The sequence below is a fragment of the Manis pentadactyla genome, chromosome 11, assembly GCF_030020395.1.
Source record: "Manis pentadactyla isolate mManPen7 chromosome 11, mManPen7.hap1, whole genome shotgun sequence".
In the NCBI taxonomy this organism is placed as follows: domain Eukaryota; kingdom Metazoa; phylum Chordata; class Mammalia; order Pholidota; family Manidae; genus Manis; species Manis pentadactyla.
Window position 1 is genome coordinate 54,481,064 of NC_080029.1, and position 16,142 is coordinate 54,497,205.

At 37.2% G+C, this 16,142-nt stretch overlaps 1 protein-coding gene across 5 annotated transcripts in view; it reads right to left on the minus strand.

The window, feature by feature from the left end:
- Positions 1-16,142, minus strand: part of PRPF39 (pre-mRNA processing factor 39) — a 33,590-nt gene extending 17,448 nt beyond the window's left edge. The window contains exons 1-4 of one of the 5 annotated variants that reach the window (XM_036881184.2): positions 15,984-16,142; positions 3,390-3,738; positions 2,814-2,939; positions 2,049-2,167 (exon numbers count right to left, since the gene is read on the minus strand). In XM_036881184.2, coding sequence (XP_036737079.2) covers positions 2,049-2,167; positions 2,814-2,939; positions 3,390-3,710 — 566 coding nt within the window. In that variant the 5' untranslated portion in view covers positions 3,711-3,738; positions 15,984-16,142. Of the gene's footprint in view, positions 1-2,048; positions 2,168-2,295; positions 2,942-3,389; positions 3,739-15,983 lie in introns of those variants that run through there. The other 4 variants (XM_036881188.2, XM_036881189.2, XM_036881190.2 and 1 more) reach the window with 4 other exon arrangements.

The window sequence follows — 16,142 nt, forward strand, 5'->3', positions numbered from 1 at the left end:
CAGACCAATATCCCTGATGAACATAGATGTAAAAACACTCAATAAAATATTAGCAAGCTGAATTCAAAAATACATCAAAAAGATCATCCATCATGATCAAGTAGGACGTATTCCAGGAATGCAATTATGGTACAACATTCGAAAATCCATCAACATCATCCACCACATCAACAAAAAGGACAAAAACCACATAATCATCTCCATAGATGCTGAAAAAGCATTTGACAAAATTCAACATCCATTCATGATAAAAACTCTCAATAAATTGGGTATAGAGGGCAAGTACCTCAACATAATAAAGGCCATATATGGCAAACCCACAGCCAACATCATAAGACTTAACAGCGAGAAGCTGAAAGCTTTTCCTCTAAGATCAGGAACAAGACAAGGATGTCCACTTTCCCCACTGCAATTCAAAATAGTACTGGAAGTCCTAACCATAGCAATCAGACAACACAGAGAAATAAAAGGCATTCAGATTGGCAAGGGAGAAGTTAAACTGTCCCTGTTTGCAGATGACATGATATTGTACTTAAAAAACCCTGAAGAATCCACTCCAAAACGACTAGATCTAATATCTGAATTCAGCAAAGTTGCAGGATACAAAATTAATACAATAGCCAAAAAATGGAAGCAACCTAAATGTCCATCAATAGATGAATGGATAAAGAAGACGTGGTACATATACACAGTGGAATACCATTCAGCCATAAGAAACAAATCCTACCATTTGCAACATGGATGGAGCTGGAGGATATTATGCTCAGTGAAATAAGCCAGGCGGAGAAAGATAAGTACCAAATGATTTCCCTCATTTGTGGAGTATAACAACAAAGCAAAACTGAAGGAACAAAATAGCAGCAGACTCAAGAGACTCCCAGAAGGAACTAATGGTTACCAAAGGGGAGTTGTGTGCAAGGGCCGGTGGGGAGGGAGGGAGAAGGCGATTGAGGGGTATTATGTTTAGTACACATGGTATGCAGGATAATGGGGAGAAGAGTGTAGCACAGAGAAGGCACATAGAGAATCTGTGGCATCTTGCTGCACTGATGGGCAGTGACTGCACTGGGGTATGGGTGGGGACTTGATAATATGGGTAAATGTAGTAATCACATTGTTTTTTCATGTGGAATCTTCATAAGACTGTATATCAATCATACCTTAATAAAAAATTTAAGAGAGAAAAAATCATAATAATACTTATAATATAAAATATGTGTTTATCAAATATGATAACATTAAGGCTTCCAGTCACTAGTAGGATATAAGTACTTAAGTTCTGGGGAGTCAAAAATTACATGCGATTTTTGACTACACAAGGGGTCAGCACCCCTAATCATGCACTTGTTCAAGGGTCAATTGTATAAGCATGTGAAAAAAAACAGAAAACCAGTATAAGCAATTGAGATATGCAAATTAAAATAAGGAGATACCATTGTTTGGAGGTTAAAAAAATGCAGCATGGCTATGGAAAACGACTACTCTCATAAAATATAGGAGTTTAAAATGGATACCATTTTTCAAGAAACATTTGGTAAAACTTATCTATGTATTCTTTGACAGAAGTTCCATTTAGAGCATGCTCTACATAATTACCAACTCATAGAGATGTTCACTGCACGACTGCTTTATTTCCTATTAAACAATAATTTGGTCAAATAAAATATAGTTTCTTTATATTATTAAATACTTTCACACAGTGTTTATAAAATATGGGAAAGATTCCAAAACATTATTAAATTTAAAAAAAATCTAAGAATAATGTGTATAATTTACACACCCCTATGTACATCCACGTGTGTCTGAAAGAACACAAACCAAGCCATTAACCCTACCGGGAGAGGGACTGGGACCATAGGAGAGGTGGTGTGGAATGGAGGATTTTTTTTACCTGCATTTTTTTTTTTATAATCACGCATAAATTTATTACATGTATCATTTTCAAAAACAGTGAAACATATGAAAGTTAAAATTTCAGTTTAGCATTCAGGAGTAGTTTTATCAGAATACCTGACTTACATACATTGGAGTATCAATGTTTCACATACCCTCTAATTGTACTGTTTGTCTCAGGATCACCAGGTTCCAGCGTTTCTTTTAAGAAGTTTATATAATGTATCCAAAGGTCAACACTAAGAGGTATTGCCTGAAGCCCCCGCCGATACACCTAAGAAGAAAACAATAAACTGTACTTCAAATATTTAATTATTTCTTAACAGAGAGGCAACACTGTGTTATCCGGTGAACCTTAGAAATACTAATTACTGGAATTTTGTTTAAATAATCTACCATTACCATTTGGGTGGAGGTTGGATAGAACATGGCAATGTTCTGATCCCCACGTGCAGAGTCTTGATCTTCAAAGCGCAGCAGTCCCTGCATTCTGACCGGGTTGTGTGGGCAGGCTTTGGGTTACAGACCATAGGGCACAGACCCATTAGAGCATCAATGACAGCGTCTGACCAAAAATGCAATAAGACGTAGCAAATGTGACTAGCAAACCAACTATATTATTTGGAAAATGAGAAATAAATGTAAGTGAGAGAAAAGCCCTGCCCTACTTGTTAAGCTGCAGTGTAATACAGAGGCTTGCACTGCAAAGCTTGACAAACTGTAGAGGTTTAACGCACCTGCCAACAAAGAGAGAAAATATTAGCTACAAATGCCACAAGAGTGACAAATGCAAATAAAATACCCTATAAAATTGTTTGACCATAAATTGTAGGTACTGCCAGCCAAAAAAAAGTCTTTGTTTTGTTATTGTTTGGCTTACAGTACCTAATGGAGGTAACTTTATTCAGTGATGTACGCACCTCATCTGATTGCTTATTGTTGTCATGCCGCTTTTCAAGGTCTGCATACTTTTTCCAGTAACCATAGCAATACGGATAGTGTATGAAAAATTTGTCAAATGCTTTCCTGGCAGCCATCAGGTGATTCTGATGAAAATAAAACAAAGCATTTAAACATCTTGGAAGTTTTTGTCAAAAAAAATATTTATTTTCCTTCCAAATGTATTATCTCAAATAAAATAAATGCAGGTTAAAAACCATACACACAGCAGCTCATTTTTTGGAAATGCAATCTTCTCCTTTAAACAAAAGGAACTAATTCTGTCAAATAGCAAGATACCTTTTTCAGTAATTTCATATACACACACAGCAATTATTACACACATTAGGCTAATACTGACTTTCCACAATGTACAAGTTGCTATGTACAAATGCTATGAAAGATATTTTTGAAGGTAAAAAATATATATATATACACAATGTTCAACTTAACCTAAAAATTATAAGAGGTATAACTATAATTACAGAACAGTATAGCCTACGCTGATATTAGTTGATTAATCTGTCCCTTCTAGTCCCATTTAAATCGTTACTAACCTCCTGTTCTACATACTGAAGCAAATATACCCAGCCTGTAAAATCCTGAGGATTATTTTCTATAGTTTTCCAAAATTTTTCATATTCCGGAGGGAAATTTGCTTCTGTTTCTATTACTGGAAGGTCCACAGCATTTGTTATTTCATTTTCTTCTATAGTTGCATTCACGTTAGGAGATCCATCAGGTGACTGTTCCATTTCTGTAACATTCATAATCTCGGTACTGAAATCAGCAGACTGTCCTACTACTACCTCTGAACCGTTGTTGTCTGTGCTGCCATTACTAGAATTTCTGTACTCATCCATGTGAGAATTCTGCATAGTGTTTATTTTATCCTCAGTTAATGATCTGTGGAAACACAAAAAGAGAAACATCTTCCAAATGTTCATCTGGTATGATCAAAACCACCTTTTAAAAGCACTAGTTAGCTACTAAAGGAATATATCAATTTGATTCTTGATCTCTTTCATGTCATAATTAGATGGTGTATTAGTTTGTCTATTATACATGAAACTAACAAATTTTCTAAAAATCTGTGATTTATTGTTGAGTGTTTGAGTAAAAACTAACTATGGTTTTAGCTCTTCATCTATAAAGCAAGTATTATTCCTGCTTCCTAAAGAAGCAACAGTATCTAGAATTCAATGCTTCTTAGCTAACTAAAAATCTAAAATTCAATGTTTGAATGCTAACTTGCTATCAATCCTGAAAAACAGCAATATATTTCATATCTGTTCTGGAGGCTAATGATAAAGGTAACAAAACAAATTGTGTTCATCAATATAAATGTTTCAGAGGAAAGTTCATCACTTAGCTCAGGCTAAAGTTTTAGAAAAAAGCAGATTATATTGTTAAAATACATCTTTATACTAATAACAAATTTTAAATCCTAGCAGCTAGATTTGACTATATTATAGAAGATACAAGTGAAGGCTTTAAAAAATTTAGAGTGACTTTTAAAGTGAATAAATCCTATTAAAACATACTTATGAAAGTTTTATTATCTGGACAGTAACTGCATAAAATCTTTTAAGTTAAGTCACCTCATTGTTAAGGCCATTTAAAAATACGACATTATTCTTTTATCCTGTAAGGTAGTACCACAATATATTTTCACACTTGGCTTCATCTCTTGCACTAACAGTTTAAATGGAAATTGGGTCATTTAATTGTAGGGCAATTTTATGTTTTAAGTGAAGGACCATTCTCAAACCTAAACAGACATTAAAATTGATTTACTCTTAAAATACACTCAGAATGCACAATTACTTAATATAGTAAAATGTAATTAAGATGATTAATACTAAAAATCAGTAATTCAAAGAAATACAAGTGACCAATAAACATAAGAAGGGCTCATATCTGTACTAACAAAGATATAAATTAAAACAATATCAAATTGGCAACAATTTAAAAGATGTCTTTCTGGTGGACAATCAACAAATGTACCAAATGGCAATTGTGCATATTTTACCTTTGGAAGTCATCAGACAAAAACCTTTGCAAACCTTTCTGAAACCTAAAACACTGTAGAAAAAAATACTGAAGAAAATTTCAAATGATACAAAGTGAAAGATTAGAGAAATCAATTGTAAATTACAATCATCTAGAAAAGCGGCATGAAATACAGAACTTGTTCTTAATTCTGAAAAGCAATTATGTCTTGGAGTAACAGAAAAATTATAAATTATTCCAAATAGGGAACAGACCATTTGACTTGACAGAAAAACAATCCTTCTTGACAGGAGACAAAGAGGTAGAAATTAGTATTGATTCAAAGACAAGAAAGAGACTAACCAGAATAAAGAGGGTTTAGGGTTTAAATTGGGCAAGTAGGAATGCAAGCAGAAGAGTAAGCAAGATAGAGCCAGAGGGATGTGAGACAAAACGAAAGAAGAAAATCTACAGAGGTTAGAAAAGAAATAATAAAAGCAGCAAGTCTAGTTGGTACATAATAAAGGAAAATACGAAGTATTAGAGTACCAGAAAAAAATAAGTTCCCTTCTACTTGAATGACTGTCATAAATTTTCCAAGTTTAAAACATCTGAGGCACAGAAAAAGGCAAAGGAAGCCTCTTGATTTATTTTGCTCATTTCCCCCCTCCTCTAAAGACACACATTTGGTGATTAATTTTCCATAGCAAATTAGTCATTGATTTGTGCCTTTTTATTTCAAAGTGCATTGTCAAAAAAAAAAAAGATTACTGGTCAATACATTCTGAGTCATATACCGGCCCTATTCTAATTGGATACTTAGGTGGAATATAAGGGTTTCTTCCAGAATCAACAAACTTATCACACCCCTCCATCTTCAGAGATTATCAATTACTCCACACCCTGCAATTACAGTGTTGTAAAAAGAATTAAGAATTATCAGCCTTTCCCTTAGGGAGATCATTTTTACTGATTACTTCAGAAATCACAGGGCCAACAGAAGAATATACTAAAATTTTTTTTTAGTAAGTTATTCCAACTTCCAACATATTCTTCATAATGTGACAGTTACTATTATTGATTTATTCATAACCACCAACTTTAATTAGCAACATAAAACAGTGAAGATGTAAAAAATGATTATCAAAAGGAAGACAAGAGTGTGATACAGGCATAAAGACAAAAAGAGCAATGTAACAGAGAGACCAAAAATAAACCTTTGCCTATAAAGCTAAATGATCGTTGACAAGGGTGCCAAGATCACTCAATGAGGAAAGGACTATCTCTGCAACAAATATTGTTGGGACACTGGATATTCAGATGCAAAATAATGAAGTTAGATACTTCCCTTACATCACATGTAAAAACTAACTCAAAAAGGGCAGAGACAAGATGGCGGCGTGAGTAGGACAGTGGGAATCTCCTCCCAAAAACATATATATTTTTGAAAATACAACAAATACAGCTAATCCTAAAAGAGAGACCAGAAGACACAGGACAACAGCCAGACTACATCCACACATGCGAGAGCCCAGCACCTGGTGAAAGGGGTAAGATACAAGCCCCGGCCAGGAGGGACCCAAGCGCCCCTCACCCCAGCTACCGGCAGGAGGAGACGACTCGGAGCGGGGAGGGAGAGGGAGCCCAGGACTGCTAAACACCCAGCCCTAGCCATCTGCACCAGAGCGCAGACACAGTGCATGCGTGGAGGGCTGGAAACTAGGGAAACAAGGCAGCAAGACCTCTGAGCGGGTCCCGAAGCTGATGCCCCTGTGACAAAGAAAAGCGAGTGCTTTTTGAAAGTCTTAAAGGGACAGGGATGCAACAGCTGGAAGGAAACAACCCAGGTCACAGTCCAGAGGCTGGAAATTCCAGGGAAAACCGGGCACACTAACCCCCTGGGCAACAGCTCTGAGACCCCTCACGGAGGTAAACAGCCAAACAGCCCCCCGTCCATTACCCCTCTGGGGCCCTGAAATAGCAGAGAAGCAGCCTGAGGCTAGCCACGCCCTCAGCAAGGGAGCTTCCTACATACCAGCCGGGCAAGACACAAAGACCCAGTCTACACGCAACTGCCCAACACAAGCCACTAGGGGGCGCAGTTGCCCCAGTAAAGAAAGGCCAGTAGCAAGTGGAAAGGTTGGCTCTCCCAGCTGACAGTCAATAGCACCTATCAATATGAAAAGGCAAAAAAATTTGATCCAGACAATACTAACCCAGACAGCTTCGGCATCTGCTACATCTTCACCTGAGAAGGAACCTGGGGAGATATATTTAACCAGTCTTCCGGAAAAAGAATTCAAAACAAAAGTCATAACCATACTGATGGACTTGCAGAGAAATATGCAAGAACTAAGGAAGGAGAATACAGAAATAAAACAAGCTCTGGAAGGACTTCAAAACAGAATGGACGAGATGCAAGAGACCATTAATGGACTAGAAAACAGAGAACAGGAACGCACAGAAGCTGATGCAGAGAGAGATAAAAGGATCTCCAGAAATGAAAGAATACTAAGAGAGCTGAGTGACCAATGGAAACGGAACAATATCCGCATTATAGGGGTACCAGAAGAAGAAGAAAGAGAAAAAGGGATAGAAAGTGTCTTTGAAGAAATAATTGCTGAAAACTTCCCTAAACTAGTGGAGGAAATGGCCTCTCAGACCACAGAGGTACACAGAACTCCCATGACAAGGGATCCAAGGAGGGCAACACCAAGACACATAATAATTAAAATGGCAAAGATCAAAGACAAGGACAAAGTATTAAAGGCAGCCAGAGAGAAAAAAAAGGTCACCTACAAAGGAAAACCCACCAGGCTATCATCAGACTTCTCAACAGACACCCTACAGGCCAGAAGAGAATGGCATGATATATTTAATGCAATGAAACAGAAGGGCCTAGAACCATGACTACTGTATGCAGCACGATTATCATTTAAATATGAAGGAGGGATTAAACAATTCCCAGACAAGCAACAGTTGAGGAAATTTGCCTCCCACAAACCATCTCTACAGGGCATCTTACAGGGACTGCTCTAGATGGGAACACTCCTAAAAAGAGCACAGAACAAAACACCCAACATATGAAGAAGGGAGGAAGAGGAATAAGAAAGGGAGAGAAATAAAGAATCACCAGACCGTGTTTATAATAGCTCAACAAGCGAGTTAAGTTAGACAGTAAGATAGTAAAGAAGCTAACCCTGAACCTTTGGTAACCACAAACTTAAAGCCTGCAATGGCAATAAGTACATACTTTCAATAATCACCCTAAATGTAAATGGACTGAATGCACCAATCAAAAGACAGAGTAATAGAATGGATAAAAAAGCAAGATCCATCCATATCCTGCTTACAAGAGACTCACCTCAAACCCAAAGACATGCATAGACTTAAAGTCAAGGGATGGAAAAAGATATTTCATGCAAACAACAGAGAGAAAAAAGCAGGTGTTGCAATTCTGCTATCAGACAAAACAGACTTCAAAATAAAGAAAGTAACAAAAGACAAAAAAGGACATTACATAATGATAAAGGGCTCAGTCCAACAAGAGGATATAACCACTATAAATATATATGCACCCAATACAGGAGCACCAACATACCTAAAACAAATACTAACACAACTAAAGGAGGAAATAGAATGCAATGCATTCATTCTAGGAGACTTCAACACACCACTCACTCCAAAGGACAGATCCACCAGACAGAAAATAAGTAAGGACACAGAGGCACTGAACAACACACTAGAACAGATGGACCTAATAGACATCTACAGAACTCTACATCCAAAAGCAACAGGATACACATTCTTCTCAAGTGCACATGGAACATTCTCCAGAATAGACCACATACTAGGTCACAAAAAGAGCCTCAGTAAATTCCAAAAGATTGAAATCCTACCAACCAACTTTTCAGACCACAAAGGCATAAAACTAGAAATAAACTGTACAAAGAAAGCAAAAAGGCTCACAAACACATGGAGGCTTAACAACACGCTCGTAAATAATCAATGGATCAATGACCAAATCAAAATGGAGATCCAGCAATATATGGAAACAAACGACAACAACAACACAAAGCCCCAACTACTGTGGGACACAGCAAAAGAAGGTAATTTTATGTTAGGTGGTTTTTAACACAATTTTTTTTTTAAAGACAACTAAATTATAACTAAATCTAAAAATATAAAGTACAAAAGAGTAGGAACTAGAATTACAGACCTTTCTTTCAACTAAGATAAATTATTGGTAAATATTAAAAAGAATGAGGGGACAAGGGAAGTGGGTTCGTTCTACTTCTCTCCCTTAAAAGCATGTGATCCCTATGTCCGTCTTACTTTTCTTATTTCTAAATGGACTTATACTGCATTACCAGGTTCATAGAGCTACTGAGAACCTCAGATGAAATAAAAGTATGTGAATAAAAACTGTAATTCACATAAATAAGAGTACCACTACAGACAATGAATTCCTTCAAAAGTGTTGTCCAAATTTAAGATGTTACACTATATAGGAAAAATAAAAATGAACTTCACAATGCACTTACATTTTTTTGCAGAAGTTTTAAGAGAAAGAAAAAAAGTTGTTGACTTTTACCTCATAAAACTGGCAGTCAACACAGAGTTTACCCGGACGGACACACCTTGGAGATATTGCAGGTTCAGTTTCACACCACCACAACAAAGTGAATACCATGGTAAAGCAAATCAAATGAATTTTTTGGTTTCGCAGTGCATATAAAAGTTATGTTTAACTATACTATAGTATATTAAGTGTGTAATTACACTAGGTCCAAAAAAATCTACATACCTTAATTTAAAATATTTTATTGTTAAAAATACTATCACCTGAGCTTTCATTGAGTCCTAATCTTTTTGCTGGTGGAGAGCACTGTATGAATGTTGATGGCTGCTGACTGACGGACCAGGATGATGGTTGTTGAAGGCTGTGGTGGCTGGAGCAATTTCTTAAAATAAAACCATGAAGTTTGCTGCACTGATGCTTCCTTTCATGAACAATTTCTCTGAGGCATGCAATGCTGTTTGCTAGCATGTTACCAGTAGATTCCACCTCAAGAAACCACTTTCTTTGCTCATCCGTAAGAAGCAAGGCCCTTGAATTTTCATCAGGAGATTACAGCAATTAAGTCACATCCTCAGTCTCCACTTATAGTTCTCTTGCTATTTCTACCTTATCTGCAGTTACTTCCTCCATTCAAGTCTTGAACACCTCAAAGTCATCCAGGAGGGTTAGAATCAACTTCTTCCAAACTCCTAGGAATGCTGGTATTTTTACCTCTTCTCAAGAATCACAAGTACCCTTTTTATTTTGAAGTATCACTGATATACAATCTTATGATCTCTATTAATTATCCATTTCCTTTCAAAATTCTTTATACCTTAGGTACATCTATATACCAATGCCCCAGTTCCCTCACCTCGTTTATAATTTTCCCTCCTTTTTGCTCTTAAAGTACTTGCTTTTGTATATCTATTACAACATTCCTATAAAAGATGAAATACATAACTATTACTTGTCCTCTTTCTTACCTTAGTACAATGGTGAAGTATCTCTGCTCCTATCAAAGGTCAAAACCTGAACTCATGACTTGGACCACTTCTCCCACCCACCTTCTCAAGAGTGTTACTTCTAAATTATCTTCATTCTCTTCTTACCAGTGTCTTGCACTGTATTAGATTACTCCATTAGCAATCAAATGCTTAAGTATCTCTCACCTTTTATATAATAATTTATAATGCACATACTATGATTTAGCTTAAAAACTAAAAGTTATCACAAGCTATGTTACAGATTTGGATTTTGTTCTGACAATGAGAAGCTAATGAAGTTGTCTAAGCTTATTATCCCTATTTCCATATCCTTGACTTACTCTTCAGTTCGGATTCTTCATCATCACTCCTCCGAAATTCACCAAGATCAAAATCTCCGTTTATAAATCCAATTGGATGCCTTCTAATTCATCCTTATAATCTTTTCTTCATAGCATCCAATAGTAATAGTAATAATCACTTCCTACTTCAAAAGTTCTCTTCTTACCTTTTCTGACATGTCATTTCACCTAATCTTCCTCCTACTTTAGGCTGCTCCCCTGTGGTTTTGAAGAGTTCTTTTTAAAAATCTTCTCACCGTCCTATAAAATTAGAAGCACCGAAGATTTGGGTGATAATGCCCAAAGGCTGATATGCCCTTCTTTTAATGGCTTCCAGGTCACACCATTTCCTGGTGTTACTACTAACACACTCATTCCTCTGAGTGACAGTCTCCTGAGACAGACTGGGTATTCTTCTTCTCCCTAATCTTTTAATATCAGAATACCCCAGTACTCCATCCTTGTTCATCTACCCTTCTCTATCTCCTTAACTCACAATTTACTTATTTAGTATAACCTCCTACTCTCTCTCACTCAGCCCCAGGCATACTGACATCTTGCTGTCTCTCTCCATCTTCAGGTTTTAAATACTGATTATACACCAACTCTCAAATTTCTATCTCCAGCCCAGACCACTTTTCCAAACTCCAGGTTCATATATTCAGCTGCTACTGACATTATCTGCACATATAGAGTCATTTCAAATAATACAATGTCCCTAAATAACTCCTGATCTCTTCCCCTACACCTACTCTCTTCCCCTCAACCTACTCTATCCATGGCATTCCCCATTTCTGCTGATAGAAATATCCACCTTCTAGTTGCTCAGGCCAAAAATACTGGAGTCATCCTTAACTCTTCTTTCTTCTCCTACATCCAACGAATTTGTTATGGAACCTTTCAAATATAGCCAAAATCCCACTTCTTATAATATTCATTCAAGCCAATCACCTCTCATCGAGAATATTAGTGTAGTCTTCTATAACCTTCTATAGGCCTCTTCCTCTTCCCTTTTGCTCTACCCCACTATTATTTCCCTGTTCCCAGTCTGCTCTCAACACAGCAGATAGTATTCTTCTTAAAACACAAATCAGACCGTATCACTCCACTGCTCTACCCAGAGTAAAGGTAAACGTCCTTCCAATGACCCACCACATCCCTCCCAACATTTACCTCTTTGATCTCACCCTCCTACTCTCTCTCACTCAGCTCCAGGCATACTGACATCTTGCTGTCTCTCTCTATCTTTAGGGCCTTTGCCCTCACTTTCCCTCTAAGCAGTGATCTTATACCCAGTGATCCAGATACCCACACGGCTACCTTCCTCACTTCCTCCTCTGCTGAAATGTCATCATCTCAGTAAGACCTATTTAAAACTGTAACTTGCTCCCAACCCCAGAATACAAGATCCCCTTTACGTCCCTCTACTCTTTTATCCATAGAATTTATAAATACTAAAAAATTTACTTATTTAGTATAACCTAAGAATTAACCAGCCCCTTTTTATTCACAGTACTATTGCTACAGCTTATGTAATCATCCCCCCACTAGACCAGTATTTTTCAAACTGCCAACTGCTTTAGACCAGCTTCTTCTCCTTTATGCAAATGAAAAATAGAAAAAAAAATTATCAGAACACTTTGCACATACTAAAGCTATATTGTTTTGTGACATATGGTGCAATTATACACACACATTCAATTCAACTATTGTATACTGAGTTGCCTGGCACACTGAAGACACATTATTTTTGAGTGAATGAGTGAAAGCATGTCATTACACACTGCTATGACTTCAATTACTAGCTATTAGAACAATAGAGACACTATTTATTAAACAAATATTTTGAAGAATATTTGAAGAATGAATTTGGGGGATGGGGAAAACAAAATTAAGATTAAATGACTTGTCCTAGGTTACACAGGTAGTAAGGAACAGAGCCAGGATTCAACTCCATCGTAACACCAAAACTCCTGCCTATTCTCTAACTTATACAGCCCATAAATTTCACTTCTGTTGTGGTTTATTTCAATTCAGCTCCTATCAGCTTCAGGGCCTTGGTGTATGCAGTTTCTTCTACCTGAAAGACTCTCCCATCCCTCTACCTCACCCTCATATGCCACTCAGAACCTTCAACCTAAATCATTCTTCTGGGCAAAGTTTTAACATCACTTCCTGAAAAGTATTCCCTACCCATCAAATTAGTTAAGTTCCCCCAATTAGGCTTCCACTGCATTGTTTTTCTCCATAGCACACATCACATTTGTGATACTTGCTCTATGTGTATCTTCCCTGCTAGGTCATGTTTCCTGAAAGGACCAGATCTACCAAAATATAGGGATACAATATACCTGGAGACCTAATACACACTCAATTCTTTGAATAATAAAAAAATAACATTAGAGTCCTTTGTCCCCACAGACTAAGACCTATTACTTCATAACCAAATGAGAAGTGGTTAATACAGCACGTGGGCTTTAGAGCCCAAAAGAACTAAGGATCTGCCCCAGTTACTCATTAGGTAACTGATCAAGACACTTGAGCTCTCTAAGTCTCACACATACCTTGCTATAAAGATTAACTATCCTCTTCATTCACACTGGACCGCTACAATTTTTTAAGTAATTATTATCTCCTCTCTTGAGCAATGTTTTTCAAACTTCAGACTGCTTCAAACCAGCTTTGTTTTTTAATGGAAAAATATAAAATAGAAAAAATAGAGTACATGCACACAATAAAGGCATACTTTGAACTATACAAAGAATTCAACTATTGTTTTCTGGGTTGCTATGTTACATGTTCTCCTATTATGGATTGAAATAAAAAAATTTTGAAAAACATTGCTACCCTATTGCTACAGATAAATTAATATTACTAGAATATTAAATTCAGTGAGACCAGAGGCCTTGGTTTTGTTAAATAATGTGTCTCTAGAATCTAAACCAGAGCTGGTATATAACATCATAGCAAGTATCTGTTGAAAACATGAGTAACGTATCTGGTCCCAACTTAACTTTTCAGACCTATTAATCCTACAATTTTCCTTCTAATTGCCATTCAAAGAGCCCAATACATTCTTTATGCCTGAGCCTGGGAGCACTCTATTCTCTCAGACTAACAAAATTTTCCTCCTTTCTCAACTCACCAAGTCACTCAATGACTTTACTACACTGCAATTTCTTATAAAATGAGAGTCAAAAATCCCACAAGTACTTAAAAAAATGATAAATTATAAAATGAATATACAGTACATGAAAAAAAGTTGCAAATCATACATTAACTTTACATACATTGAACATTTGACTAACAATTCAGCATGCCATTTAAAATGTAAAAGATATTTTAGAGGATGACTTAACCCATACTTCATTAAAAATGGAAACTTTAATGTTTTAAAAACTCTCTATAGGTACTTATGCCTATAGAGGGTATGGAAAATCTTAACTGTTGATTATTCTTTTCACGAACATAGCAACATGTAAAAATCTGAAGTCATTACTAAGGTTTAATACGCAGGAGTCTGAATGTTATAAATCAACTAGTTTTGCAATCTGCAAGTTACTCTGTGCTTCATCCACAGATAAGCCAATTTAAAGACTCCACTTAAAAAAGTATAATCAGTGGTTTTAGCAACTGTTTTCAAAGGCTAAGTAGAATGTTCACAGATTGACTTTTTTTAACTTTCCACATATTAAACACTTCCTATGTTCCAAAAACTGGACTTTATATACATATATTTACATAAATGTGTGCATCATCTTCAGATCTTTGAAAAAAAGAAATCACCAATTTGGCTGAAACTACTACTTTCTCCTTTCTCCTTTGGCTATTTTTCAAACAAAAAAAATCATATTTTTATGCAGAATTATTTTTTGACATATCACAGAAGGTTGTTGTATCTCTTGGAAGAAAATACACTTTTTAGCATTTGATGTGTAAAATTTTTTCTTATTCAACTATAGGTAAGTAAAACTATTATCAATGGGGTATGTGGTGGGGACTTGATGATGGGAGGAGTCTGGTAACCATGTCACTCATGTAATTGTAGATTAACGATACCAAAATAAAAAATAAAAAAACTATTATCAAATAACTGACACTAAAAAAATTATTTTCAATTCTCACTTCAAATATCTCATACTACCTACTAATTAACCATCTCTTGTCAACCCCTAATTATTGCAGGGTTCACAGTCTAAGAACTAATCTTTAGCAAAACTCCTTTCGTTCATTTTATCCCTACCAGAGACTCAAGAGTGGAAAGTTTCAACTTTTGCAACTCTAGAATGAGGTTACAGATGATGGAAGGAGGCGGGGGAATACCTGAGTTTTTTTCAATCCACTTAAGCTGTTAGCCAAAAAAACTTACGTTCCAACACGAGCTTTATACTTCCCTGTATGAAAACTGCTTTCTTAAGCTTCAACCTTTCCAGCTGCAGAAAGGTTTAAAGTATTTCTGAGCATTGGATCAGTTGCCAAATAACCTCAAATCTTTAAAGAGAGAGCAACATGAATATCAAACTAAAAAGTAACATTTTAATTACCATAAAATATGGTATTATAGTACCATCAATAATATATTCAGAGCACTACTGCTTTTTAACCTAAAGTAGTATTTATAAACTTTAAAATGTGATTTTAAAGCGAGAAAAACACGAGTGTTGGTGTCTGGCTTCCAAAGGTAAACATTATTCTTAAATATATTTCTTTAAAAGATCCTACTAGGATCTTTAAGGTCTGGCTTTTCTGCTTCTATCCTATCCTTCCAAAAAGCTCTGACTGATCTGGGGCTGCTCTGGCTCAGAGTCCCAAACATGTGGTTGATGTAGTCAAAACACGGAACGCGCCCGACAAAGCGCCTAAAAGCTTTAACAGAATTTGTATTATATTCCCCCAGTCCCCTGGCGGCTACTCCTGAACCCCTACCACCTCCAGTCGTTCCAGCCACACTGCTTTCCAGCTCTCGGCGAGGCACGGGCTTCAGACTTAGCCCCCAAATCGCCTTCTGAACCAAGGTAGAGGCCCACATTTCCCCGCCCGTCCTAAGGCACCCGTGACAGAAACGTTTGGTCTAAGAAAAGAAACCTCGCAAGCTCTACCCAACAGGTGGGAAGGAGAAAGGAATGGACAGCTGGGCGCCGAGGCCACGCCAGGCCTCAAACTCGGCGGGGACCGAGGCCACGGCCCCACCGCGGCCTAAAGCAAGGCAGGCCCCTTCCTGCCCGGCGCATCGCCCCCTCCAGCCAATTCCAGGGCTCCCGCCCAGCTGACCTGACGATGGATGCCACTCAATGCCATGAGCCGCAGTCCGAACCAAATGACCCAAAGGTGGCACTTCCACCGTCTCCGTCCCCACAGCCGCCGCGACTGACGCTACCACCGCCACAAGCGCTACGCCCGCTTCGTCGGGATCCGGGCGCGCATGCGCCG